At 51.3% G+C, this 27,569-nt stretch overlaps 2 protein-coding genes across 3 annotated transcripts; one reads left to right on the forward strand and one right to left on the reverse strand.

Annotated features, from left to right (window-relative positions):
- The first annotated feature begins 2,703 nt into the window (after nt 1-2,703).
- Nucleotides 2,704-12,931, forward strand: LOC106743440. Of its 2 annotated transcripts, none has more exons than XM_014617281.1 (4): nt 2,704-2,815; nt 8,017-8,232; nt 8,395-8,687; nt 9,665-12,931. In XM_014617281.1, exons 1-4 carry the CDS (start codon nt 2,810-2,812, stop codon nt 9,960-9,962), a joined length of 813 nt encoding a protein of 270 aa, XP_014472767.1. In that variant the 5' UTR covers nt 2,704-2,809; the 3' UTR covers nt 9,963-12,931. The 2 variants fall into 2 exon arrangements, with proteins under 2 accessions (XP_014472767.1, XP_014472768.1); XM_014617282.1 differs by having other exon boundaries at nt 9,668-12,931.
- Nucleotides 12,932-13,682: 751 nt separating this feature from the next.
- On the reverse strand, nt 13,683-27,563 carry LOC106743434 (adenylate cyclase type 3-like). The gene is made up of 9 exons (XM_014617271.1): nt 26,474-27,563; nt 23,218-23,597; nt 21,816-22,100; nt 21,145-21,428; nt 20,202-20,530; nt 19,502-19,837; nt 17,626-17,931; nt 17,097-17,435; nt 13,683-16,970 (listed from the first exon to the last, which is right to left on the reverse strand). The coding sequence occupies exons 1-9, from the start codon at nt 27,089-27,091 to the stop codon at nt 16,788-16,790; spliced, it is 3,060 nt and encodes a 1,019-aa protein (XP_014472757.1). The 5' UTR covers nt 27,092-27,563; the 3' UTR covers nt 13,683-16,787.
- Nucleotides 27,564-27,569: the final 6 nt, after the last annotated feature.

A 27,569-nucleotide genomic window follows, 5' to 3' on the forward strand; every position in this document is an offset into this window, starting at 1 on the left:
CCCCCCGCTTTCAAGATAAATGGATCTCGTGCGGTAATCAGCTCGAAGCGCCGCATTTATCCGATGGCGATCGATCGAGCGCGGCCCCGATGCACGATTCCTCGGGTGCACTCCCGGAGATATTGGTCCCGTCGCGACCTTGACGGTCGATTTTTAGATCGTCTTGAGAGCGAACGGCCTTTACGGCTCTATACGCGCGTCCTCGCGTCCGATATTCAATTTGCCGGATACGAATCGGTCTCGAAGGACTCGCGACATATCGATCACGTAACGCGCGACGCGCGTTACTCCACCACCGATCGCTCACCGGCGCATCTGCTGGGTGCAAGTGTGTGTGTGTGTGTGCACATTGAGCGCGCCCTGTCGATTCGCGTGACACACGGCTCTCCCGAGGAGGAGTCGATCGAGTTTTTCGACAGGCCGCTCCTGGAAATATCGTATCGCGCCTTGCATTTTCCCGTTAATTACGCGAAACGGTCCGTGCGTGTCCGTCGCGTCCGCACGACGACGAGGCGGCACGCGTGCAGCCGCATCGCGTGGTGCATCGGGATGATGCGCGCGCGAAAGAGAGAGAGAGAGAAAGTCCTGTTTTGCCTGCACGCGGGAGAGACCGGTCGCGAGCTGCCGAGTATATCGATTTCTGCGGGGCGAAGAGGTGTCGGAAGATCGTCCCGCACGAGGCTCGCTAGCCGGTTAGGAACGGGTTTGCAGGGCCGTAACGTATGGTTGCTGCCACCCTTACGATGACCTTGACCTACGGGGTTCCTGCCGCGCCGGCGTCACGTCCTCCCGTCACGTGGCGTCCCCGGTCTCACCCGAGTTCCTCGCGCGCGGGTCATCTCGTTCTGAGGCACATCCGACTCCGATGTATCTGCAATACGATCATCCGCCGAGGACACCGTCGGCTGTGGTGACCGACGGGCCGGGAAATCACGCAGCGGACGTCGATGAATCGATCGCAAGGAAAGTTCTTCGGATTTCCCGTGAACACGCCGGCGAAACGTCCCGCCGATTCTTCCGCGCCGTTCCACGATCTCGCTTCGCGATGTCGCACTTCCATACTTCCCTTCCGTTCCTCATGCGTGCGGAGCTCTTCTATCCGCAATCGCACGCGCTCGGCGATATTAATATTAATGACGCCATTCAAGATACGTCCTGACGGCTGCGTTATTCCATATTTTCGCCGCGACGCGTCCCGGGCTTTTCTCTCGTGACGTAATCAATCACATCTGTCCGTCTCTCGACTATGCGCGCATCGCACACGCGCGCACATCCTTCACTTCTTTTTTCCCTGCGAGAGGCTACAGCGTGTTCTGTTATACCATTTGTATTTCCCCTCGCGCGTCTCGCTTCTCCGCTTTTTCGCGTAATTTTTTGCCGAAAAACGCATCTAGAAACGCGGAAGCAAGCGAAATTACATTTGCCTTTTGCGCTATACTCGACAGTTTCGTATCATCAAAGTGCGAAGCTCTCGGGCTCGCGTCAGAAGCGCCGAAGATGCCGTCGAAGGTGCTCCGAAACAATTCCGGAGGCCTCGACGTTTTCCCAGCCAGTGACGGTCTCGTCGATAACTTGTTCGAAACTTGCCAGTTCATCCGTCTGTATCGTTTGTGCTTCTTATGTCGATAAACCCACCTCCCTCGCTTCTTCGCTCCGGCTCATTTTTACCATTCATCAACACTTTTTATACGACGTTCCGTCTTTCATTCCGTACATTTCGGCCTGGCAGGTCCATATTTTCGCGTTCAGCTTGCGCCGGCCGAAGACACACTGTCGTTTCTGCTTCTTATTCTCGAAATTTCCATTAAGTTTGGTTTAACGTGTCCCTCTTCATTTTTCTCGACGTCGCGTCTCGATGCGGGCGCCTCTTTGAGTTCGAATGGATATACTCGATATGTAACTTGCTTTACGACGACGTGACAGCAATGAATCATCGGCAAAGTTCCCGGGTGATTATCGGAAAGTGCATTTATTATCCTTAATCATAGGAAATCTAGATAAATATGTCGTCCTCGTCTCACAGATATACGCCAGAGTGCGACAATGTATGCCGATATATCATTCTATTTGTTTTCATCTGTTAGAGAACAAATACAATTAGTTTAATTGGCGAAATTTAATTGAATGAGAGAGAGAGGGAGGGGAAGAGACCGCGCAACAGCTGCCATAGATTAACAATCAATCAAATTGGTTAAACCACACACCGGTAACGAAAAGGACGGCGGACTCGGCCGGCATTGGGGTAGAAAACTGGATTAGTTGTACCTCCGCGTTCAGTTGAAATTTCGATGCTGCAGAGACACGAGGCAAGAACTTTTACCTTTCAGTAATGGAAACGCGTCTCGAGGAAATTTATTATTTCAGCATAATTACTTTTTCCCTCGTCGGATCTTTTTCACTCCAATTTGAACGGAATAAAATAGCCCGCGACACGATTACGGTAGAAAATCGGGCTCGCTCGCGAGAACCTCCGCGAAAAGTCCATCTTGAAATATTTCGAGTCGCGAGTCCACCTGCCGGCTCATCGTGTCCCGCGCCGATAACAGATCCGCCACTCTCACCCTCGACCAGCACAGCGAAAACAACCCCTCCCGCGCCTTTCCACCTGGCTTTCCCACCCCTTCCCTACGAGGCTACTGGACTGGCAACCCCCGCGAGGCGAAGCACACGGTCCTGCCGCGCGCGCCGTTGGATCCAGTCGCAGTTCGAACCTCGAGCAGACCGATCGTGAGCCCGATCGTAATCCTGGACCAAATAAACCGACGCCTCGGAGGATCGTGCCAGGATCTTCTGCCATGCGATCAGGAGCATGCAGGTAGGATCCTCGCCGACGGGTCGACTGATCGCGTGCGTCTTTATCGTCGTGATTCGTGAGACTCGAGAGAACTCACGTTTATCGGCAGCTCCACTTCAACCCCGAAGTGACGATTCACGCAATAGCATACGGAAAACATTCTTTTCCGACTCTTTGGGCAATTGATTGTCAGGCACGAGATCGAAGGCAGCCAGTGAGTTATTCCTCCATGTGACCGATATATTCAGTGGAGTCGTTTAGTGCGGATATCGTGGCTTAGAATTCCATGGACTGCTCTCGGGATATAAAAATGATGAATGTAGATCGTGCTCGACGTTGCGTTAACGTAGACACCACGGGTAGCAACTTGCCCCGTAATAGTCTGGTGATTATAGCGACCTTTGCCGAAAGTCCGTCGTACGAGAAGCATACAGGTGGGTCGGGAGATCATCTCGGATCGGTCGGTAGACATTTGTTGTCACGTCGTAGATAGTCGACGTTACCGGAGACACATCGACGATAGACGTGCTGGAATTGGCGTGTTTTTAATACGCGCTACCTCGCGCACTTGTATGCTACACGCGTATTTCTCGAGTCGATCGCGTTTAACCGCGAGTTCGTTTTCTTCAATGTGCGTCGCTCGTTACTCGACTTTCACGACGCCCGTGATGTTTATTTTTTAACATGATTTTGTGACGTAGTTCATCTTTCCACATTTACGACGCATCTTACGACGATCTTCGTGCGCTGAAGTGAATTGCACACGGATGGCCGCAATGAGAGAGAACTTGTTGGATTTAGTTTACGAGCGGGTCTGAAGCGACCGCTGAAATTCCAAGGTTCCGACGTTGCGGCAGGTGGTTCTTTTCACCACGATGAACTCTCGCGGTCTCTGTGTGTTATATCTAAACTCATCTCCCATACTTTTCTCCGCTCGCTTGCTCCTTTTATCGACTTCCCCTCGTCTCTCCCTTTCCTATGGTGTGCCTCCGTAATCGCAAAAAGAAGAAACGGCCGGTGTGGAATGATGGTGAAGCTATTAAAAGCTTGCGAAGCTAAATTGAATTACGCATTTTCTTGTCTCCTTTGACGCACCATATAATATCCGCGTTGCAGTCAGCCTCTGTTCCGCGCTTCAGCCGTGGTATTAATTCACCAGAAATTGTCCGAAATGGCTGAGTCGCTCGGGAATATTTCCACGCGCGAATAAATATTTCCACGCACGTGAAAATGGTCGGAACGCGTAAAATGCATCCGGGCGGAGGTCTTTTTCATTTACTCCTGGGACAGGCATCGTGCCAGGAAAACGGGCCTCTTCTTCCTTTCCTTCATCGACCGCCAGCGTGCCAAGGCCAAACAGGAAGACGCGGTCTTACAGTCACGGTCACGAAACGAACACATATCTTTTTATACAATGATGCGAGTCGCCGTGTGAATTAATCCACACGCCGATATTATTATGAACGACCACCCTATTTCGCATTCCCGATCGACCGGCTCGCGTTGCGGCTGATTTGCGGTTCCAATAAGCGCGCATTTTGAGAAAAAATTATCCGGACAATTTCGCCCGATGATTCTTCTTGCTTCCTGTAAAACGTTCGGTCGTCGATTAACGAGCACGCTCGTGAGAATCGACAGGCGCGCGATATTTTTCACCGAATTAACCGGCGTCGGGGCTGGCGAACGTATTAATTTTGCAAGGCGGTCGCGAATTATTGCAGGTCAGACGGACGGAATGAAACTCGTAATCGCGCTGGGAATCGCGCGTGGTTCACGGTATTTTATTGCTGAATATGTAACGGGCGGCACGGTTTCGCGCGGCTGTTAGATTAAATCGTGGAAAATACATCGTGGAAACATTCGCCGACTGCCGGACGGAACGTGGTCGCTGGAACGGTAAATGTCCGATTTACTTCGACTTCTCGCACAGATTGCTCGTTTTGCGAAGAGTGAGGGAGGGAGGGCCTTTAAAGTTTCAAAACTTCTGGAAGCGACTGCGAGTAAAAATGATTTCAACGTCAGAATTCGCAAACTTACGGACGCGCGCGGCGCGTCCCGGCCGAGTCGCGGATATCTTCTCGACTAGCCGCACCTACCGCCTCCGAATCAATCTCAATTTAATTAAAGCATTCCTGGACGCAAGAGGACGGCACACCGAGATATTCTGTATCGGTGTTGCTCGCGCGCACTATCGCGGGTTTTTCTTACCGCCGGTCAATTTGGAATACCGCCAGAATGGGATTGCACTTAGCGCGCGCGCGACGTTTGGCATATCGCGACGTTCCGCGGGAGAAAGAAGAAAGAGGGTGGAAACGTGTACACGTCTTTCCAACGCGTCGATTATTCGCTCCGGGTTTCTCGCTGAGAATTGGCTCGCTCGATCGCGGTAGTTTCGAGAGAGTCGCGGGGGCTCGTCCCAGCAGAACGTATTTAACCTCCCCTTCAAAACGACGATTCGACATATAAATTCCGCGTAGTTTCGCACCGACTGTTTTCACAATTCACGATGAAGGAGAAAGCTTGCGCTCTCTCTCTCTCTCTCTCTCTCTTTTTCTCTCACAGCGACGAGTGAACTTTTTATTACAGCGGAAGTGAGCCTGCACTCTAAGGAGCCTTTGCATTATCGATCTGATTTCATACCGCGGAACACCGTGCATTCCCCTCGCTATTGCCTCCATAGCGTGACTCGAAATCGTTCTGCAAAGCTATAAAAAAAGAAAGGAAGCAAGAAGGGAGGAAAAATGTTTAATGGGCTTTCCTGCGAACGTCGTAAAATGAAATAACAATCGAGGGATGAAAACGCAAAGACCCCGAGTGCAGGCGTGCGATTCGCGATTCCAGACGCGTTTCCAACACAATTCCGCAGCCTTCGTCGTTTGCATTCTTATCTATACGGCCAACCGGGAGCTCGACGACTACATTTCGACTTCATTCGATGTTTCAGCTACGACATTCCTGCTCGCGCTTTATCGACCGGTTACACTCTCTTCACCGTCCCTTTGCGCGCTGCTTTTATTCCCTGCCGGGTCAACGTTTCTTCGCTTCGGTGAAAAGGCCACTCGATTCGGCTGCTATCCTTCATCCGATCGTTTTTCCCAGGGATACGCGGATGTGTTTCGAGAGAGAGAGAGAGAGACCCATCGATCTCCCCTGCGAGCATTTTTGCATTATGTTTCATCAGCCTGCCGTACAGAAGTATCGCCGACATTTATCCTGCCCGTTGACATTAAATTCTATCGCCGCGCGAAGATGAAGCAATTTCACTGAGTGCGACGTACACACACACGTTTAAGCTGAAGACGGTACATCGATCTTGCTTACGCGGACAGACATTCGGCGCTTCTGCACGAATTGGACTCTGTGCTGTGAGGAAAAAAAAAGAGAAAAGGGAGAAAACATCGTCACGCACGATCGTCGATATTTGTTCGCGTGTTGCGCGAAAATGCCGGGCCGCGATCGAGAATTAGAGGGACGAGGAATCCGGGCCTCGGCGGCGGGGTTGTTTCTCTCTTTTTTTCCCCTTTTTTTTCTCTCCTTCAACGGCATATTTTCCTTTCACTCGCGCTTTATCGATCCGTTTCGCGTTGCTTCTGCGGTCGTCCCTTTTCCTCGGCGCTTTTTTGTACAGCCGGGCGACCTTTGCAGGCTCGCCGCACCGGAAACCAGCGAACCGTTTATCCTCGGAGTTGCGGAGGAGCGTAATCGGGCACGTCGTTCGTGCGCTTTCCTGCGTGGCACTCTCAACGCCAGCGGCACATTTTGAACTTTAAACCGTATATTATTATCCGCGCTCTGTCCACCGTCGCAGACCTAATAAAATCAGATCGCTCGATCGACAGCCCCTGCGACGAATAGGACGGAGCGAAAAGGGCGAAGGTGAGGCACGAGCGAGAGGGCGGGAATAATAATTCATCGGGAGATCAGGGAGCAGGAATGAGGAGTCCGCTCGGATTGCGCTCCTGATGTTATTGGCAAGGGTTTCAACGGCGCTTCGAGCGACAAACGCGATTGTCCGACGTTATCCGCGAGAATCGGCAATCGATCACGCCGTAGGAAAAACGGCGGTACGACCGATGTCATCGTCGTTGCGCGAACGAACGGACAGTCCGAGGATCTGGACGTATGGACGGTATCCTCTCGTTCACGTTCGAACGTGCAATAGTATTAATCACCTCTCCGGCGGCGAAAACCTAACGATTTTGCGTCCCGGTTGAAGCAAAGAAAGATTGCGTTAAGTAAGCGCGGATAAAGGTATCGGATTTCGCCCCGGAGAAGTGGAGTCGCATGTCGCTCCGTCGTGTTCAGCGCTTCACGGTCGCGCGATATTACGGTACTTTCCAGTTACCGCCTAATCCGTTAATTACGATCTCGAGTTGGCGGGGAATTACGCGTGGATCTTTTTGAAATTTCTCATCGAGAGACCTCGTACTCGGTCTATAAATAGTCGTGTCACACCGACAGAGGAAAGTCAGTTTAATCGTCATTGACGTCAAAGTTATCTCGTGGGATCGGCGAGTGATCGATAAGCGGACACGAATACGGTATTTCGTGACGAACTCACCGATGATAACGTATCGCTCCGCGATCTCAATATATCGCTCTGTTTCGGAGCGATTACCAAAGTCTCGCTTTGGATCGCACTGGAGATCACTCTCTTCCCGTAGCTCTCCTTCCGAAACGTCCAGCGAGGCTCGACAGTCCAAACGGGCGGGTATCGCATCGATTGATCTGCTCTCGCGAAACACGAGCGTGGCTAAAAATATTTCTTTTTAATATTTCACACGCTAATACATGAAGGATCCCGATTCTTTTAAGCGGCCGCGAACGCAGGAAATGTTCGCTCCGTGCTGCCCCGGCGGCTTTACGAAGTTTCCAACGGCGTTACTTATTACGAAAGTCAACGAGTCTGACGAAAAGCCGCGACTCGTCGCTTCTCGTGCCGCGGTTCCCGTGATATTTCAAAACCTCGAGCGGCGAGGTGCGAAATTGCGCTCCCGAATCACCTCGAGGCTCCTCGAGCGAGTCTGAATCTTCACGTTTTCACGAGGAGATTTTGATTTGCCACTTAATCCTCGCAAGGAGGATTAGGAAAGAATGTTACTTATTAGATTATTGTAATATCATTGAAAAATATATTCTTCCCCATCGTTCCACGTGGACTTTCGTGTCCTTTTCTCGCTTTGCGTTGCGCTTCGAATTTAGAATCGAATGTCGTTCGGCAGAAGCCATTGAGAGAACTGGGCCGACTGTGCCTCAATGCCGGCGGACAGAGCAACGTCGTCGTCGCCGAGGTCTGCAACGAGACGCGCGGGGGGCTCCCGCTTCTTCAGGTATGGCCGAGCGACTCGCCCAGAGGCGAAGCCGACGGACAGGCCCAAGCTTTCTTGTTTCCAGATGTGCAGGAAAACGTCAACGACAGCGGCATCGAGTCCATTCAGGTGCGACTTTTTACCGTTTTTAAATCGTACGCTCGCTCGTCGAATCCCACGCGAATAACATCCGAACAATCGTACAGCCCGAATGTCATCGGTGTAGAAACATAAAGACCTTTCGCGAGTTGCGCAAAATATATGCTGAACCTTTGGCGAAACACATTGAAGGCGTCGCCGTCGCCATGCGGTGCCGTCTGCAACAGTCCGGCGACGACGCCGCAGCAGTCACGTCGCGCCAGTCTTCTGCATCCGGATCACGCGCGGCTGCACCTGCATCATCTGCACCACAACCACCATAACGCGGGCTCGAAGAGTCCGCCGTCGCCGGACCGGACGTCCATAGACGAGGATCAGCCACCTGCGCCGCCGAGTCCCTCCAGCTCGACCACCAGCAGCCTGCGATCGATGCCGAGCTCGGCGATCGCCTCGATGCACTCCCAGGACCGAAGACGCAGCAGCAGGTAATCGATGGTTCATGCATTCGACGTTACCTCTGCTGAAATAACGGGGTGGAAAAGATGGGAAGTGATGACGCCGCAGTTCATCGTAATTATTACTAATATCCCCGGTAGGACGAAAGTTGCGGATACACCGATCTTGGTTAGTGGTTTGTGACGGTTTGACGGGGGTAACCGTAAAAGAACGCGCTGTTTTACCTTGCTCTTCCCCTTCGTCGCGAGGTATCAGCGCGAACGTTTGTTAATCGCGTAAACGCGCGAGCTTATCCTTGGCCGCACGTGCCGGGCAGTTTCAGAGATCACGACACCGGGAACGATTCATCCATCGTCCTACTACGTTTGACGTCGATCTTGACTCACGTCAAGGAACGGCCTTGACACGATGCAAATACACGAGCCGACGACGTATCGGCGTCGACGTCGAGTAATGCGCGCGCGTCCGCTCGAACACGTAGAGGCGGTGTATCGCTCGCACTTGTGTGTTCTCGTCGCTGCCGAGTGGCTCTCCTTCTGAGAGAAAATCGCTTTCGCCCCCTGGCTCGCGAGGCCGACCGCGCCCCAATTTCTTGCCCTTTTCTTCTTTTTACCGGTCGCAATCTCGCGGTTGAGCACGCAGGACCTCGCGCGAGGTCGCGACGTTGGATCGTCTCGATAGGCGGCCGTTTATACGTCTCTCTCTTTCTACCACACACCGTCCGTGCGCTTTGTTCTCACGTCAGAATTGTCGGGCTCGTTTCCCGATGTGTGTGCGACGAAGGCTGCGATGTAACGCGCGAGATCCTCAACCGTCGGTGGGGAGGGAGCTTTTGAGAATGTGCAACATGTGCGGAAGCCTGTGAGATCCCGAACTAGTTGCGTTGGAAGAGAGAGAGAGAGAGAGAAAGAACAATAGTCCTGAAAATGTTGCCGAGAGTGCGCCAGATTACGATCGAATGAGACGATAGCGAGGGATGGCGATATTAATTAACACGTTCCGCCAGCAGATACAGCATGTTCGACGCCTTGGATCTGGAGTACGCCCTTCTGAGGGCCGCGGCCCGCGGCTCCGTCGGCCCGTATTCCCTGTCGGAGTCCCTCCACAAGCTGACCTTCACTCAGAGCCTGGCCTTTCCCGCCCTCGCGCGCGGTCTCGCCTCCAAGCAGAGCGTGCCGGCGAGAAGACCCCAGCAGCACGCGGAGAGCGGGCTGAACGCTTTCGCGAAGGTGGTGACCGCGCTGGTGCTGATGCTGGTGAGCGTGCTGGTGTTCGGTGTGGTCTACAAGTTCGCCAGAACGTGAGGCTGGCTGCTGGTGCCCAGTCGGCATCCTGGCTCGATGCCGCAGGATAGCGGACGTTTGGGCGCCAATGGCGTGTTTAGCGGTAACGTTTGACGGACGAACCTCCTGCCTGCGAGGGAGAGCGAAGCGACAACGGAACGACGCGTCCACCATCGGGATGACGACGTTCGGACGTTCAGCTTGAGCGTGAATCTTTCAACGACAAGATCGATGGGTGGAATCGAGGATGAACGGTGAGGAGTGTGCGATAATCGATACGCGACTCACCCCGCACGCGGCTGGCCAGAGGTGTGGAAACAATTTTATACGTGACTTGTTGTTTCGTCGGAGCGCGACAAATTTGGCGCGTATCCGGGTGTATTTGATAGGAAGGAAGCGTGAAAGGAGGATAATGAGAAACACGATAGTGATAATGAAACACCGACAACGACGGCCCGTTGCGTCGGGCAGAAGCTTGGGCGTGCGTGCGTTGACTAAAAGCAGCAATTCGCGTTTTGATGGCGGATAAATGCGTGCGGATGGTATCAGGTTGGCGGCGAGAAAAAATTCCGATGGGGAGGACGCGCGGAGAGGTTGTAATATAAGAGAGGTTGTAATTTATAAGAGAGGTTGTCAAATCTACGTCTCCATTTGCTACGAGTCTATATATAGCTGGTCTATATTTCTTAAGAGATAATTGTGTACTTGCGAAAGCGCGGCGAAGAGATGCATTGATGACGTCGGAATGAAATCCCGGCGAATGCAGTTGCGAGTCGTGGCATCTCGTTAACGAATACAAATTTGTGCTCCAGTCTCGTCGAGGTGAGACAGAGTTTCGGGTGCATCGCTATCGCCGATATAACTCGAGTTGCGAGAACTCGTTAAAGGACTCTTCAATGTGTTGTATTTTACCGAATCGTCAAGAGGGAAAGAGAGATGGAGATAGATAGAGAAAGGGAGAGGGAGAGAGAATGAAAGAGGCGGTAACTGGAGCGGCAGGGGCAGTTAATAAAGATCGGTTTCAAATGGAAGTGAAATTTAACGACGCGACGATGACGGAACAATGGACGGATTGAATCATTCGGACCGTCTGTATGAAATCGATTACGCATTGCGACATTCGAGCGGACGTTTGAAATTTCAATCATGATTGAATTGTGGCTCAAATGTAGATACTTTGCCGATGCGGACAGAGAGTGAGAGAGGGAGAGAGAGAAATCGAACGAAATAAATGAAGCGATTCTACTTTCGGGATTACTGAAGTGTCCTCGAATACCAATAGCGATCTCTATTCAAGACGACAAAGTCCTATGCGCATTGATTTTCAGCGCATTTCACCTTGACTGGACCACGTTACGACAAACTTTCGCTCCGGTTAAAACCGTCTGAATCTAACCCGAGTAAATCCTCGCGAAGAAATACATATACAGGGTGTTACACTCATGTACACAGCAATATACCAGGTTGTCGTTACAGGCGCACGAATTCCGGACTGTCGTGTGCGCTCTCTCACTCTCTCACATACGTGGCCCTGCAGCGGTAACTCGGCGTATTGTTCCGTATGTAAGTGCAACACCGTAAGTACAGCCTATGTACACGGTTTGTGAGAGACACGGGGGGAGGGAGGGGGGTTATTCTTTGCTCACCCCTTTCTGTGCTCTCCGGGACCGCGTCTTTCCAATTGTTCTGTCCAACTGTTTGATTTCGAACTCTAAGAGCCAAATTCACGATCTCCGGTTAACTGAATCAGCTGATTATTCCAGTGGGATTGACCAATCGCATTCGTCGTTAAGCAGAATTGACCAGAAATAACGGTCGAACCGGTCGCTTGAGTTAATTGGAGATTGTGAAACTGGCCTTAAGATTCCTCGACTCTTTCTCCGGCCAAGCCCCGTTGCTTTGCAGCGCCTTGTCCGCGCGCGGAGTCACCACTTCCTCCGCACGGACGTGCATGCGAGCATAATAATAATCTCACGAATTCTCCGGGACGCCCCGCGACTGTCTTTACACAAGTGCTTTACCTAACTTCTCTCAGTGACAATCGGCCGGATAGCCTCGTTCCCGGTAACCTTATTCTAACGTTAAGCGCGGCTCGGCGGAGCCAGCCTCCGCGATCGGAAACGACGAAACTTTCCGCTAGAATTAAACGGTTTCCGACAACGGCGCCGTGTTAAAATCCGAAGGCAGCTAATCGTCGATGCTTTAATTAAAGCGCAACGTGGCTTGAAACTAAATCGAACTCTCGCAATAACCGAACGGGTCTCGCGCTCGCCGTGCGCCAGCTGATGACCGACGTGTCGAAGGTGTCTGCGTATTTTTATAAAGTATCACATCGATCGTTACGTCAGCAAGTAAAAATAAATCCGGCTCGCTTGACACGTGCTCCTCTCTTCATTGAGGAGATTCTCCGGGAGGTCACCATTTATTTTTGCTAGGTCCTAGGATGCGATTTCGTTTTGAGCCAGCGATTAGCTCAGAAGAGACGCCCGATGAAACATCTCGGAATTTATTTCGTACAGCCTAGTCGGCCATATTTTATGGATGATAAAACACACACACACACACACACATATATATATATATATGTATGTATATACACATATATATTATAAATATTTATGGTCGTTACATGGAGGCGCATCTTCGTTACTTTGATGTTATGCTTTGTACGAAGCAACGAAATTTCTAAAAATAATCAAGACGCGTCACACACGCGGATAGCGGAATTACCGCACTCTACCTTTTTTAACTATCGTATTCTGTACAACGTATGTACACATATGTAACGCTGCTGCACTCTACGTGAAGAGGAGAATTTCTCCTTCCTTACTCCCTTTACATATACGATATGCGACGTCAGACTTAAAATTAATCTCGCGACGGCATTCTGCCGCCGAGACAGATCGAAATTCTGACGAAGGTGTACTTACCTTACATCTCGCAACGATATGCGAGACGTATACTGCCCCGAGGATTTTGTAGACGAGTCGGGGAAAAAACCCTACACCTTCCTTCAGAAAGAAAGAGCGAAAGAACGGTTCTTTTTCTCGCGGTAGAATTCATAGCCAACTACAAATCCCTTCCTTCCCGCGATTCCGATCCACGCTCAGAATTCCCTTTCAATTGCGCATAGCGACAACAAAACTGATCGGGAATGAATATGAGATATCGTGTGGGATTTTCTTTCCTCTACTACGAACAAGGATTGTAATTAATAAAGCGCTACCCCCGACACTGTAAATCGGGCAAGGCAGGACGAGCGCGTGACAAGGTCGAGTTTCACACGAACTTGAAACTTCCGGCGGTATACGTTTTCGCGATACTTACAGTGTTTCGTTTGCGTCCCCTTTCGTCCCGTCGAATGTTAGCCGGTGCCGCGAAAATGGAACGATTCGACGTAAATTATCGCGCGTTGAATCTAATCGTGCCAAGATGGATCGTATGAAAGCGTTTCCCGACTCTAATAGTCGATGCTACGCTCATAAGTATCGAAACTACCTCCATTCGGTCGTTCCATTTCGAGGTATTAGCCTCTCCCCTCCCCTCGAGACGCAAGAAGAAACAATAAAAGAATCGGAAAAAAATGTGCTACAGTGGATCCTTTTAATCCTACCCCCCGATTTGGTCCTGAACCGAGTCGTTTCGACGGCGAGACACCGATGACCATGTAATTAGCGAGCGATTGAAAATTGGAAGGTTTCGGGAAAGTCGCAGGCAGTCAAGAGATCGGAGATCTCGTTCTTCCATTAATTTCGCTTTACTTTCACAGAATTCACAGAATTCACAGGATTCTAATTCGAAGTTTATTTACAAAGATACTAATGTTGTTCCTTTAACGCTAACACTTCGCCGCTCGTCTCCTCGATCGGCGCGAACCTAGAAGCTTAAGAAATGGACTTGATTCGCGAACCAGCTTTGCGAAACAACTGAATCGATAATCGACGAAGTGTCCCGCTCCAGAACAGAGATTCGCAGGCTCATTCGTATTTGGAACTTAAACTGAGTTTCGGGAGGATTGCTCTCGATCGTCATCTTGTTTCCCTTTCTTTCTCTATCTCTCTCGCGAAAGAATTTATGCTAAGTTACTCGCGGCTTCGTAGTCTCGCATCAGCGCTTTATTAGGCCAAGCTTCTGTTGTGTTTAAGCTCGTCTTATTTGCAAGTTATTTTCATAAGACGTCGTCACATCATCTCAATATCCTGGTCGTCTCTCGTCCCGAGGCGAGCTTAGGACCACAATTTCGAAGCGCGTCTCGAGCCAACCTGACGTAGCGTGATCAAAAGCCTGTCTTGAATTCAGCGCGCAGCACCCTTCGGATCTCGACGAATGAATCGCGAGAATGGCGCTTCTTTGTGAAAACAAAAATATTCTCTCTCTCTCTCTCTCTCGTAGGCGAAGGCGCTATTTATCACTTCGCCGAGACTTCGCAGGAATGGGGTTTCTCGTCTAATTCCGCGATCACCCTTTGATCTTCCTCTCTTCACGCGTGTGTCCGCTTGTCGTGCTAGGAAATATGAAAGTTTCACGACTCAAATATCCCCCTTCGTTCCTCGAGCCCGTTTTGTCACATCTAAGGTGTGCTAAGGTATCTACAGTGATATATTTCCCTTACACGACTATGTACGCGTTCTTTCGCTCGGGTCGTTCTGCGCGTCTCCCATCGTCGTCGTCGTCGTCGTTATCCGCGTGACGGCCTCGTGGAAAACAATGCCGAATGAAACTTTGCAAAATCGCAAAGATTAACTTCGGACGTAAATTTCTCCTTCGATCGATTGATTTTTCACGAAGGAAAACTTGTGCCACGTATCAATCGCTCTTTCACCCTCTCTGCTTGCATATCGATCGATCGACTCACGGAAACTATGTGTACGTGTGTATGTGTATTTGTTGCAATTACGCGGACGAGAAATCGACCGGAAATAGAAGGATGCGATTCGTGGAGCGATCCTGAAATGTATCGCATTTCTTCTTGGAACGATTCGTTCGATCTGTCTTCAGCTTCGCCTCGCGCTTTTAGGCCGTGGCTTCCTTATGTATGTGTGTGTGTGTGTGTGTGTGTGTTCTTGATACTATTCAATTCTTCATTGTACTCTCTTCTTTTCCTTCTCTCTCTCTCTCTCTCTCTCATATATTCTCTCGCAACCCTCTCGTTACATTCAACGCGGCCGCGAATAGCGTGCGATCTTCAACGCTGCACCTCTGATTCGATTTCTAGCCGAATTTGAGACCAAGATCGAATAGAAGATGCTCTCCCAAACACGCGCAACAGAGACCTATGTATTTCGTGTTGCGATAAAGCGGTATGTGCGCCGTCGAAACGTAACGAAAGAGTCAGTAGAAAACCACTTCAAGCTTCTCCTCGTGTGCGTTTTACGTACTCGAGTCATCTTGGTCTGTGATAAACTCGGCGACTGTAGAAAAATAAATTATTACCGTATCGGTGATGGTCTTTTTTTCTCCCTTTCTTCTTCTGTTTTTCTAATTTACGGCGCACGTTTATGGTCTTGTGATTTTTTTTCTTCTTTGCTTCTTCCGCCTTTTTATTCTCTTGTTTCGCCAAGTGCTTCCGTTGTACACATACTGCATCTCTTCGATGTATCTCGCACGAGTGTGCGTCCTACGGATGATGTGTGTCCGGAGGCTAGTCCGGAAGGTAAATACAGTTCTAAGTTTCTAAGAAGATGCCGCTTGTTAAATCGTCTATCTCTCGTAATCGCTATTCCTCTGCTCCGAGCGATTTGTAATCGGATGAACGATAGATTGTGTCATGTACGAACGCCGGTGATCTAAATCGGTGAGACACGAAAACAGATATAACTTTGTACTTCCTTTGAATTACTTCCTTAACATTTTTACTTTCGCTCTTTTGAGTTTTTCGCTTTCTCTCTCTCTCTCTCTCTCTCCCTTTCTCTTCCCTTAAGTTATTGCTAGTATCGATGGGAGGTCGTCCGACACTGATAGGATCCGCGAATTATTCTCGCACAACATGCACGTCGGCAACCAAGCATCTGACCGATGCGACTTGGAGAGAGAAATCAGACTTAGCGGAGTATACGAGACTCGCCACAAACGGAGTGATTATTTGTACGTTTACTTCGAGGGGATATTCCGCGCGTGTTCTTCCCCGCACGGCGTTATTTACACGGTGGCATCAAAGTATCGTTCCACACGATTTCAGCTCGCGCAGTTTCCTCTAAATCTACTACGTTTGGTTTCGGATATACCCTGTACGAATTCGACACAGCCTCGCTGTGAATGCGGACAGCACGGTCGCGACGCTTCTTTCTCGGCGACGAGTCTCAGATCGGACGAAAATCGCGAGGGGCCAGCGGCTTGTGCAATTTTCGCCTTCCTTAAGAAAGGCATCGAAGAGAGAAGGTCGCGACTCTTTCGCGAGTTTGCGCGTGTAAACGTTAGACGTGAACGGTGAACAGTCACCGGCGGCTGTGTGTTTCTTCTCTCTTCAACTTAATCGATCGATCCGTCAACGATGACTTGGCAATATGGCGACGCACGATGACACTCGAAAACGATCTTCACCAAGTCGGTCCCGCCCGACTTGTCCGTTCAAAACATCTTCCTTCGCGTGCTGTTCCCTCCTTCCGAGACACGAGGATGCTAACACATTTAGAGAGCTCTCTACGACATTACGTTTAGTTCGCCGAACGCTCTTGAAGGAAAACCGTTCGGTCGATACAAAGACGATCGTGGTTCGTCAGCTCCTGCTTCTTCTCGCTCGTCGTCGATCAAGCGACCCGAGGATGCAGAAGGAACCTCAACCTTCGATCTGACACCTCTCGAGAGAGGTCGTGACTTTTCTCGTTCAAATTAGAGCCTTCGAGTATATTACTGGTAGATTATAGGATGGGTAGGCTCGACGGGAAGATCACTGTCGAGGTCCAGAGACACGCCGTCTTTGGAGATAAGGTAGTGCGTCAACAGTTGTCCTTTGCCCTTTACGTCGACGAGACCTCGCTGCTCGAAGCCGAAGCCGAACGGCTCCAGGATCCGCCGCGTTTCGTCGGTCACCTGTGGATATTTCCTCTCATTTATCACGTAGTATACATATATATATTTATTTTTCAATAATAATTATAAGCATTTCTTTATAGAATATCGAGTCAGCGACACATATCTCGCTGATTGTTACGATACCTGAATGCAGCCGACTTTTCCTGTGCTCTCCATCCTCGACGCGACGTTGACGGTGTTACCCCAAATGTCGTAATGAGGCTTTCTCGCCCCGATGACTCCAGCGGTCACCGGCCCATGATTGATGCCCATTTTCAGAACGAAATGATTGAAGCTTTGCTCGTTGATGCTCGACAGGGCTTTCTTAAGCTCCAGGGCGAATTCCACGAGAGTGGAGAGATGGCCCCATCGGGGACCGTCCTCCGACACGACCGACTCGGTAATTCCCGAAGCAGCCATATAGGTTGATCCTATCGTCTTGATCTTGATAATGGTATCCTTGAATTTATTCTGATCAAGAATCTGTCCGGGAAGAATATGAAGTCGACGGTGAGCGGAAATGACTCGAGCGTGAAGACAGATGCGAGAGGGTAATAATTTGCGCAAATAATCGCACTTGTGTTTGTGTACAAGGGGGCGAATTTGTCGCTGTTTAGCAAATTTCGCGGAGCGAAACTTTCGGACAAGCTAACGTCAATCATTGGGGACTCACGGCGTCGAAATCGGAGATGACCTCGTTCAGGAACCTCAAGCACTCGAGTCCTTGATTGTTGATGGTCTCCTCGGTGTAGAAGTCCGCGAAATTCGGTATACTGGCGAACAACACACCGACTTCGGCGTAGCTCTGACTGTAGAGGTCGTCGTGATGCTTCGCGCTTGAGAGAAAATGCACGGCCACGTGCGGCGGCAGGATATTGTATATCAGCATGCCGTTCCTCCGCTTCATGTCCGCCGCACGCTCCTTCTGCGCGATTACCTCTCGTCCTCTCAGATACAGCATCCTTCGCGCCTTCTCAGCCTATGCAATCGCGACACGTTATCGAATATCGAATCGCCCGTCAAAGTTCCTTACGCGTTCTACCCACCTCGTAACGAGCGTTTCGCTCGTGAAAATAACGTAAATAGATGTCCCGGGCATCAGTGTGCGATTAAACAATATTGAACCTGTTTCTCGCGCATCTCGACCAGTTAAAAACTAACTGATAAAATGAATAACGATCAATCGACATTGTAAATTGCAAATTACGGCTTGCCTTCGTCAACCCGACCAATCGTTGCTTTCGTTCTCCGCTCGGAGCAAAATCGTCCCCGTTTCGTAAAACGCGTGCGCGAGCTGCATCCGCGCGACAGCACGGGCCGAAAGGAAATGTCTCGTTACGATGAAAATCCCGTGAAATCGCTTTCGTCTTTCTCCCGGTCGATGCTTTCAACGACGGCTAGATGGACGATCGTGCCGGACGGGCGGAGCGTCATTCAGCGCGCGCCGTGAAAAGCCCACTCGACGGGCAAATTAATCGAGGTTCAATTTTCCAATCGAACCGTGCCGGATGCGAGCGGATTATGTTTTCGTTCCGCGCGCCCGACGATCGCGCTCGGTTATTTCGGGAAAATTGCGGCACCGTCCGACTTAATTCGCCGATACGCAAATCGAAGCGCGATCGCACGGCGATAAAACGGAGAAGAGAGATCTCACCCTCGCGGGACAGGGGAGTCATCAGAGCCATACATTTTCCCGGGATACGTAATAGAAAGTCTTCAATTTCCGGAGAAAGGGTAGCGCTTTAAGGCGCTCGCGATTCAATTCGCGATATCCGCTTCAACGCGCCTCTTCTTCGCGGAATGAATCGCAGCCGCCGACGCGATTTTACGGCCACGTGAGAATTGATTGTTCTTTCATCGACGTACTCTGCGCGCCCTTGAGGGGATCGTTCTCGCGTGCCGTAAACGCACCCGCAAGTTGATTTGTGCGGACGCCAAGTGGCTGACGTCGTATCTCGCCGTTAAACGTTCCATTAAACGTTCATTCGCAATTCGATCGAGGCCCTCGTCGGGCTTCTCACACGTGCGAATGCCTCACATCGAATGCCGCCCGGATCAAAAGTTTCATACTATTTTGACTCTCTCGAGGATAGTTTGCGCCTACTTAGGTGGCCATCAGACTGGCGAAAATCTACTTTGACGTTGCTGTTAAGTTCTCGCTTGAAACTTTGATACCTAAAATCCCATATACCGTGAAACGACTTGCTTTCGAGAGTTCATATGATATTAGGAAATTCGATCACATTACGCCACCTTACGAAAGATCGGCTTGGCTGAAAATGCATCAGAGCTTTATCTTTCATCTCCTGTGTCTCGTTTTTACTTTTAACTCCTTCATCTTCCTTCAGTTCTACTTTTCTTTTGCGAATTTTGGCATTACAGAAGTGTACGCTTTCACCTCGCCCTCTGGCTCATTCGACTCATTATCTTATTTTTTTCAAGAGTGAAACTCACTATCTCTCTATTATTTTTGACCGGTGAACCTATGATTACCGTTGCGTTTACGAATCGCTAACAGGATGAGAAAGACAGCGAGGTTTCGCACTTACGTATCTCGCCACGATGACCAACGCGGTCGCGATGATGAGCAGTATGGCTGACAGCGAGTATCTCAGAGGGAAACGAACCTCCCGTCCAATATTTGCCATCGCATCCTCCCTGTCGATGGTCGGTGTGAGGAACATTATGTTGTAGCAGCACTGTCCGCCGGCAAGGATGTACATCAGGAACGCCTTGTACAAGTAACAGAGATACGTCGGCATCGAGATTGCGACCAGCGCGAGGACGCCAATGTACGAGTAGTAAGAAGGATACGGGCACCGTGGAGTCCAGTTTGTCGAGTTCGTTGGTGGTGGCTCGACGTCGGTGATGATCGCACAGTTACTCTACACTCGAACGAAATGAGACAATGAGACGTGATAATGCGCAGACCGCTCGCTTCGAGAGAATCGTGTTCGAAAGCTCCCCGAGACGCGAATAATATTTATAGACGGACGAATTGAATATCTTCTCAAGTAGCGAAGTCGAAAGTATCGAAGACTGCGAAATTGAAACGAACAACCGCATCGTGTATGACGTTTGGAAAAAGATAACCGAGGGGTGTGAATCGGAGGAGAAACCCGCGTAGGAAGAAACTAGATTCTGCTTGTGAAATACGAAGTGAGCGAATTGATAAGCGGTCTCGATCTCTCGTACAGACAATCGGCCTGCAGGAACAAGTATCGATTAAGCAACTAACCAAGCTCGTACCATGTCTAACAGCAGAAATTCCGTGAGGGAGAATGCCATCAAGATTGCGAGGGTTTTTCTGAGCCACGTCGCCCTGACAGCGCTGCCTAGACAGGTCGCCCCAGCCAACACGACGCCGAAGAGGGCGACTACCCCGGCGCCACCCCACGTGAACGGTCCCCAGGGTTGAAACCTCCAGACGGGAGCCGCGCAGAGGGTCACCAGGGGTCCGCCGAACAGCGAGAGGGGTGAGAAAGCCTCCTCGGCGCTGTGGAAGGCCGTCTCTACCTTCGGATCCTTGAACCGCAGAGTCAACCAGGAGGCGTGACATTTCAGGTCGGTGCCACCACCTACGAGTGTTTATACGCTGACGTCATATTTAAGGTTGAGTTATTAATAGGACGACCGGATGTCCGGCGATTAGCGACCGCTTGCAGTCCTCGACCTGAAGTTCATTCTCGTATCTATTTACCCGCGCGGAGGCACCTGAGAAATATGTTTCTGGCGAATTTCGAGATTTTCTGCGCAAGCATGAGAGTGAGAGAGAGAGAGAGGCCCTCTAATCGAGGGGTGAGATCGTCCTTCGAACTCGGCAAGACGAATCCTCGGCTTCCCTTCGCACACGGACCTGTCTGTGGATTTAGATTCGAACGTGGTTCGAGAAGGTGTACTTTCCATTCGCAGTTTCATCGACGCTCGTTGCGTAGCTACGTGTACTAGCGAATGTGAACTAGCTTGCTCCCGAGTCTCGATTGTAATCAGTTTCTGCGTCGATAATTGCGACGCCCGTCGAGAACGGCGTGCGAGCACGCATGCGCGCGTATTTTTAAGCCGCTTACCGAGTTCGAACGAGACAATCTTTCGTCCTTAATCCTTTCTAGCCGGAGATCTCGTTGAATTCGACTCGATACCGCTCGAAGGTGCCTCGATCGAACCGCGAGAGGCGAACCGGCCGCGATTTTACCTCTGTCGAGTTTCTTTCTCAGCCGTTGCCGAAACTCCTCCGAGTCCTCCTTATTGTTCCTACTGTCCGGCGCGTTCTCCATTGTCCTCCGCGAATTTTCCGCGTCCGCCAGCGACGCCAGACTCTTCGTCACCGCCGGCTTAAACGGCTTCAAGGCCCTTACTATAAAGTAAGTGACAAGGCCAGCTTTTTGGAGCGCCTCTTCCCGATGCTCGCCGTGAGCCGGCTCGACCTCGAATTCGCCGTTCAGGAAGCTCAGCGTCGCGTTCGAGATGTGTACCCTCCTTGAAGCATTTATTTATTTATGCATTCGCGACGCGCGGTCCCGGCGGACGCTTCAACGGGAAATCGCATCGCGTGCAATTGCGACAACACCCAATTAGACGATAACTCTTATCTAGTAGATTCTACGGTGGAATTAAAAGGTAATAAAATTAATTGGCGGAGCGAGCGGGTAAAGCGCTAATACATCCGCCTATCGATCGGCGAGTCTTACTTTCGCAAATTACTTTCGCGGAAGGGAACAAGTTAATAAACGCGTCTCCCACGCAGGTTGAATATACTCGGCACCGAGTAAAGAATCAAGTCCGGAAGTTCGCGATAAATTCTCAAGGGCGGGGAAAGCGATCTATCGGTATTTCCGAATTCGGCGTATTTCCAGCTTCTCTTACCCGGCCATGCCACTGCTCTCCATCTTATTCGCTAGCTCGACGTCCTTGCTGTAGACGTCGAATTGCCATTGTCTCTGTCCGAGCACCCCGGCGAGCACCGCACCCGTGTGAATGCCCACCCTCATGTCGACGGGACTGTTTGTCGTCTGTTGAACATACTTGATCGCCTCCACCATGGAGAGCCCCATATGCACGCAGAGGACCGCGTGGTCTGGCCTCTCCACGGGTGCACCACTTATGCAGTAGTAACAGTCCCCCAAGATCTTGATGCGCAACTGCTCGTATCTACGAATAGGTTTGTTTCACACAAATTGCTCCGTTACCTATTTGTCGATCGACGAGTATATCCCTGATCTCCGTTTTTTTCTTTAATCCGAAAGGAGAAACTCGAATCGAAGTAATCGCATCCGCGGAAATGCACCCGCGGCAAAGTGTCGAAGAGCATTCTCGAATGGTGTTTACGTGGAAAGTGAAGCGAGGAATTGCCGTTCAAACTGTCGTATAATTCCAGAGACACGTTTCTACAAATATATATTATTTTCCGCGAAAGGTGCCAGAAGTATTCGTTTACCGGTAAATGGGAAACTGAGATTGACAGCTGAGGAACTCGTCGCATCTGTACGACGCGTAATATATATTTCGATTTTTCGCCCCTTTCTCGCCGATTTTCCTTTCCTTTAAAGTTTCACTTCGTACAAATACCCGCGCGCGATCTACCAATAGCTTTTCCAACGGGAGAACCGAATTGTTTCGCGAAGGTGTTAGCCGATAATGGGGAAGAAATGCTACGATACTGCGCGTCGACGGTCACATAAGCTGCAAAGTGCATTCGGCACGGCGACGGGGAAAACGTCCCCGGGGATATCGATTGCCAGTGTCCTCGAGGAGAACCTCCTTCTCCGGCGGGATTTACGGAGTCGGTTAGCCGAAGACAAAATCGGGGTGAATTCACTGATGAAATCAATCCCGTCGTCACGCCGATTCGGGAATTTTCGTTGCCCCCCCCCCCCNCCCCCCCCCCCTCCCGAGCGGAAATGGAACGCGCGTGTTACGGAATCCTAGCATTTTACTAAAATTACGATTAGCATTCAATGACACGCGAAGCCCCGCTTAATAGATTCCGATATAGATCTACGACCTAGAACAGCGTTTCTCAATTCGCGCGCGATGTACTTTTCTCGCAGGATCGATAGAGCGAACGCGCGACGATATAACTCGAAGGTAAAGGGGCAACTGTGTTGAACTCGACGATACACGTTCAACACCCACGAAGTCGAGTGCGCGAGTACGTCGTGGTGGTCGTAGGGAATCGTAGCGATTGACGGGAAGCGAAATATCGTCCTCGTCTGAAATCGGACGGATCGAGGTTTCAAGGACGACGGGAATAAGAATCGACGAGTACCGTTCGCTGAGCTGGTCGAATCGCGCAAAGAGCTCGTTGAGTATCTTGACCAGCTCGCTGGCGCTGTAGGTCGACGAGATCGCGGTGAAGCCGACTATGTCGGCATAAAGTATCGACACGTTTTCGTGCCTGGACATGTAGATCTTCTTGAACTGCGTGTCGAGGGAGGCGCCGAGGTCCTGCCGCATCATGACCGCGACGTGCTCCGGCAGGACACTGAGCAGCAGTCGCTCCTGCTCCGTGCTCTGCTCCTCGAACATCAATTGTGCTTCCAGGCTCTGCCTGGTCTCCAGGAACTCCCGGCGCTGCTGGAACTCCGCCAGGCAGTAGCTGGAAGCACCCAAAACAGCGGCGCCGGCCGAGAGTGTCACCGTCAGGATCTACAGGAGGTTTTTACGAAACTGATTTACAGTCGTTTCCGGATGAGATCGCTCGCCGGCGACGCGAGAACCAACCGCGAGTTCGTCGGGGCCTTCGTTTCATCGCGAGTGATCAAGCAACGGCGACTCGGCAAATTTGTTAACGGCTGTATTTTCAAGACGACCGTCGGCGACACCGGAAACGTCACCGTTCGTACATTTAATGCGTAGATACCGTCATTTCTCCTCTGCGAAAAATCCCCCGGAAAAACGCCCACACGTGACAGATCGCGTCGTTCCGAATATATTTTCGTACCTTTTTCTTCACGAATGAACCGTTCGACGGTCGGTCAAGTTACGTCGTCCGTAAAGATAAGTACAGATTCGTCACGGCCGGAGAAGTGAATATTTTACTTAATTTCCCGTCGACCGTAAACACAGCTGATATTTCGATCGTGCGGGGTCAGTCTTCCGGACAATATTCCGCTGTGTCGGTCGAAAGGCAGTCGCTATTCCCGGTGAAAAACCATTGAGTGTCGCGTATCGAAAGGCAACCTCTCGCATCACTGAGCAGCGCCGTTCTCTCTCTCTCTCTCTCTCTCTTTCCCGCTCTCTTTCGCTCTATCTGGCTCTCATTACGTGTACCTTTATCTTCGTCACACTCTCTATTTTAAACTACCATTGACCGAACTCTACTCGAGTGTTACTAACGACCAGAGTCACGTGGCGCGCGTCTACATTCAGTTTTCGCCTTCACACGATATTCGCTGCCGAAAGTTCGGACGCCTCGGCCGATGCACCGTGTTGTTTACCACACGATATCAACGCAGCTAATCGTTCGAATCCCCCACAAGTTCGAATCCTCCAGTATCGCATCGGTATTCTCACGCTGAACGTATCGATCGGGATTGTTGTTTCGACAAAGAATTACCCGGAAGGACTCCGTCCGATTCTGCCGTACAAGGATCCTCCTTTCATTGATTCGAGCGCCTTCCGTGTGCTATTTTTCACCATCGAATGGATTTTCATAACAAAGAGGTGGGACAAAGCAGACCGTGCCCGGGAATCCGCCGCGGTTTCCGAAATGCCTCCTGTCGTTGCGACGCGCGCGAAGCCGCGCATTCGCGAAATACGCGAGGCGGACGATGCGCGACTCGGTTTCGCTCAGTATCGCCCGCGAAACAAAGGTGTCCCGGCGATACAACTTTCCCGGCGATGCACAGCGACGCGAATGCTATTACTGCTTCAACGGTGATATCACATTGCGTACCGGTGATCGATAAAGTGGGACCACCTGGTGGGTACGACATGTAGCATGTAGCGATTTTCAGCTCGCACGACGATTCAATTCGGCCGGCTGTCCGAATTGTACCGTCGCATTAATTGACGCCCGTCAAATCGACGCGTCTATGCGCGCGAGATTAGCGCGCAGACGATGAAAATGATCGACGTGTCTTAATTTAATTGAAAGCCGACACAACGCGACCGGGATATGAAGTGAACGTGAAGCGATCTCGCGGCGACTGTACCTTTCTTTTTTTTTTCTTTTGCGAACGTTGTATCGCCGCGCAAAGAGCCGTTCTCCCCGTGAACGCGTAGATGATTGAAATTATCGCGAATCAACGAATGGTGGTGCAAAAAGCCGCGGCTAACGGAAAAATGCGCATTTATGGTGTCACCATATGCCTGGTGCGACCTATCGATGCGACAAATGCACCGTAGCTCACGTCGGTTACGGCGAACGTCAAAGTGCGCCGCGTCGAAGGTCAAGAGTTATCATCAAATATAGTATAATTTGCAATTAATAGTAGCGGCTGCTAAATACGTCGCTCAAGACGTCGCCGGCGTGGCCTTTTACGAAACGTACGTGGCCAACTTCTTTTCGAAGAATCATATTTTCGTACCGGTGAATCGTCGTCCTTTTCTATCCTTTTCTTTCCTTCTTTTTTACGCGGTTGCTCTCGAACGAACACTGTCGCGTATTCGTACAAGTAGTGCCGATACGCCTCGTTGAACTTGGATCGATGTTGTTGCACGCGCCGGTCTCTGCGTCGGCTGACAATGAATTAGTTTGTCGAAGTCGACAACGCCGTCGTTTCTACCCTGCGCGCGTATCGGAAAGTGTTTCACCCCTTGCTCGCGTGCAATTAATACACGCGCCGCGTGTTACGCTTTTATTTTTTCAAGTCACGCGCGCGCACGATTGCGCTCGTGCGTCAGCCGCACGGCTGACTCTCTCTCTCTCTCTCTCGTTGAAGAAGTCGTTCGTTACGCGAGATGCTCGAGAACCGTCTCCTTCTGACGTCCGGTGTTGTTTTCTTCCTCCGAAAGGCGCTCGCCTCTTCGATGCGGCGCGCTTATATGCCTTCTAAACTCGTTATCGCCGCTTTTAGGCGTGACCGAAGGGTCTGACTCATTAAATATAGATTGCGGTGTATATGAGTATTTGAGTTATTTTTAATTGCTCCCCGTAGGGCGCTATTAATGGAAAGAGGTCACGCGGCGCGAAGATTACGCGAGCGCTCGCAGGACCGATTCGCGCGGATTAAACGCGTCGAAGAGCGAAAGAGAGAGAGAGAGAGAGAGAGAGAGTGCGTGTGTGTGTGTGTGTGTGTGTGTTTCGCGCTGTTGGGAGGGACCTTCGAGCAGTCGGTCCAATTTGAAAAATCCCTTCATCGGGGATAGAGGATTCGCCGACCGACGAATCCGCTGGTAGTTTGCGAGCCCCGACGTCCTCGCCGATCAATTCTCTCTCGAGCATCACCTCGAGCGGGAGTTTGCAGGCAGCCCTGCTCTCGGAGGATCGGCCGAGCCGATGTTGCACGATTCCCCGATGCTCCAGACCCGAGAGATTCGTGCTGACTAGACTCTCCGAGTCGGGAAAGAGAGTTACCTACCAGAACATCGTATGGTATCTGCTCCGGCGCCTTGGAGAGGCCGACGACGATGAAGATGTACGTGAGCGCTGTGCCGCACGCATGGAACACGCAGTGGGATAGCCTGAGCGGCAAGGTGGCGAAGAGCAGGTAGAGGAACAGCAGCAGCCAACCTAGGCCGTCTCTCGGCGTGACGTCGGTGTTCTTGACGAACAGCTGAAGGAGCAGCTCGACGGTGCACAGCTGCCATACGAAGTACGGCGCCGCCGTCCACGTCCACGCCGACTGCGCTTCCTTCTTCCTCGTGCCGTGCTTGGCCCAGACCAGCAGAACGAGGTTCAGGCCGAGGAACACCGCGGTGAGGCTGCGCGACGGCAGCTCCGGGTCGGGAGACGACACCGTGTAAATCCCGTAGAGAATCGCCGACATCAGGAAGCACTGGAGGCCGCCGCGACGCTGTTGGAGCGAGGAGGCGCGGTAGAGCGTTTCCAGCCGAGCACTGCTGAAACTTGTCCGGAACAGGCTGGACGGCCTGCCCGATCTTAGGTAAGAGTCCTCGTTGCAGGTGTCCGGCCGTTGCGGCAGCACGCCGGTGTAACGGTCCTCGTCGTCCTCTAAACGCGCACCGTCCCCGCACATTTTTCCGCCTTTTTCTCGCTCTCTTTCTCTCTCTCTCTCTCTCGTTACACCCTACTGCATCTCCGCGTCCGCCTCCTCTACGCAGACGACCGGAGCTCGGTCACAGCTACCTCCTCCTCCTCCTCACAGGTGATGCACATGGAGCGCCGTGGTCGGAAGATGCACGAACGGAATTCCAGCTGATAGACGCGAGTCACCGCGGTCAGGGCGAGGTCGTCGCGGAGTCCCTCGAGTCGAACGTCGGGAACACGCCGGAGACACGTCCAGGATCACGAGCAGCCGCTCGAACGACTCGCGATCTTCCAGCACGCACTCGGACCGCCAGGGGGGCACTCACGCACTCACACTCACACGGGGTCAACCGGGACGGGCTTCTCTCTCTCTCTCTCTCGGGATGCAACACCTGCAGCCGCGCGCACGCGGGGTGTACTAACCGGGTTGCTACTACCGCCGGTGGAAGTTTCTCTTCTCTCCTCCG

Source organism: Dinoponera quadriceps, unplaced genomic scaffold, assembly GCF_001313825.1.
Source record: "Dinoponera quadriceps isolate SergipeBrazil2010 unplaced genomic scaffold, ASM131382v1 scaffold1069, whole genome shotgun sequence".
NCBI lineage: Eukaryota > Metazoa > Arthropoda > Insecta > Hymenoptera > Formicidae > Dinoponera > Dinoponera quadriceps.

Bases quoted from the DNA above. Each gene is read 5' to 3' on its own strand.
- LOC106743440 (XM_014617281.1), top strand. The intron at 8,233-8,394 runs GTGCGACTTTTT...AACACATTGAAG, and splicing joins GCGGCATCGAGTCCATTCAG to GCGTCGCCGTCGCCATGCGG. The intron at 8,688-9,664 runs GTAATCGATGGT...ACGTTCCGCCAG, and splicing joins GACCGAAGACGCAGCAGCAG to CAGATACAGCATGTTCGACG.
- LOC106743434 (XM_014617271.1), bottom strand. From the start codon at position 27,091: ATGTGCGGGGACGGTGCGCGTTTAGAGGACGACGAGGACCGTTACACC. The intron at 20,531-21,144 runs GTAAAATCGCGG...AAACACTCGTAG, and splicing joins GAGAAAGAAACTCGACAGAG to GTGGTGGCACCGACCTGAAA. The intron at 17,436-17,625 runs GTGAGTCCCCAA...CTTCCCGGACAG, and splicing joins TCATCTCCGATTTCGACGCC to ATTCTTGATCAGAATAAATT.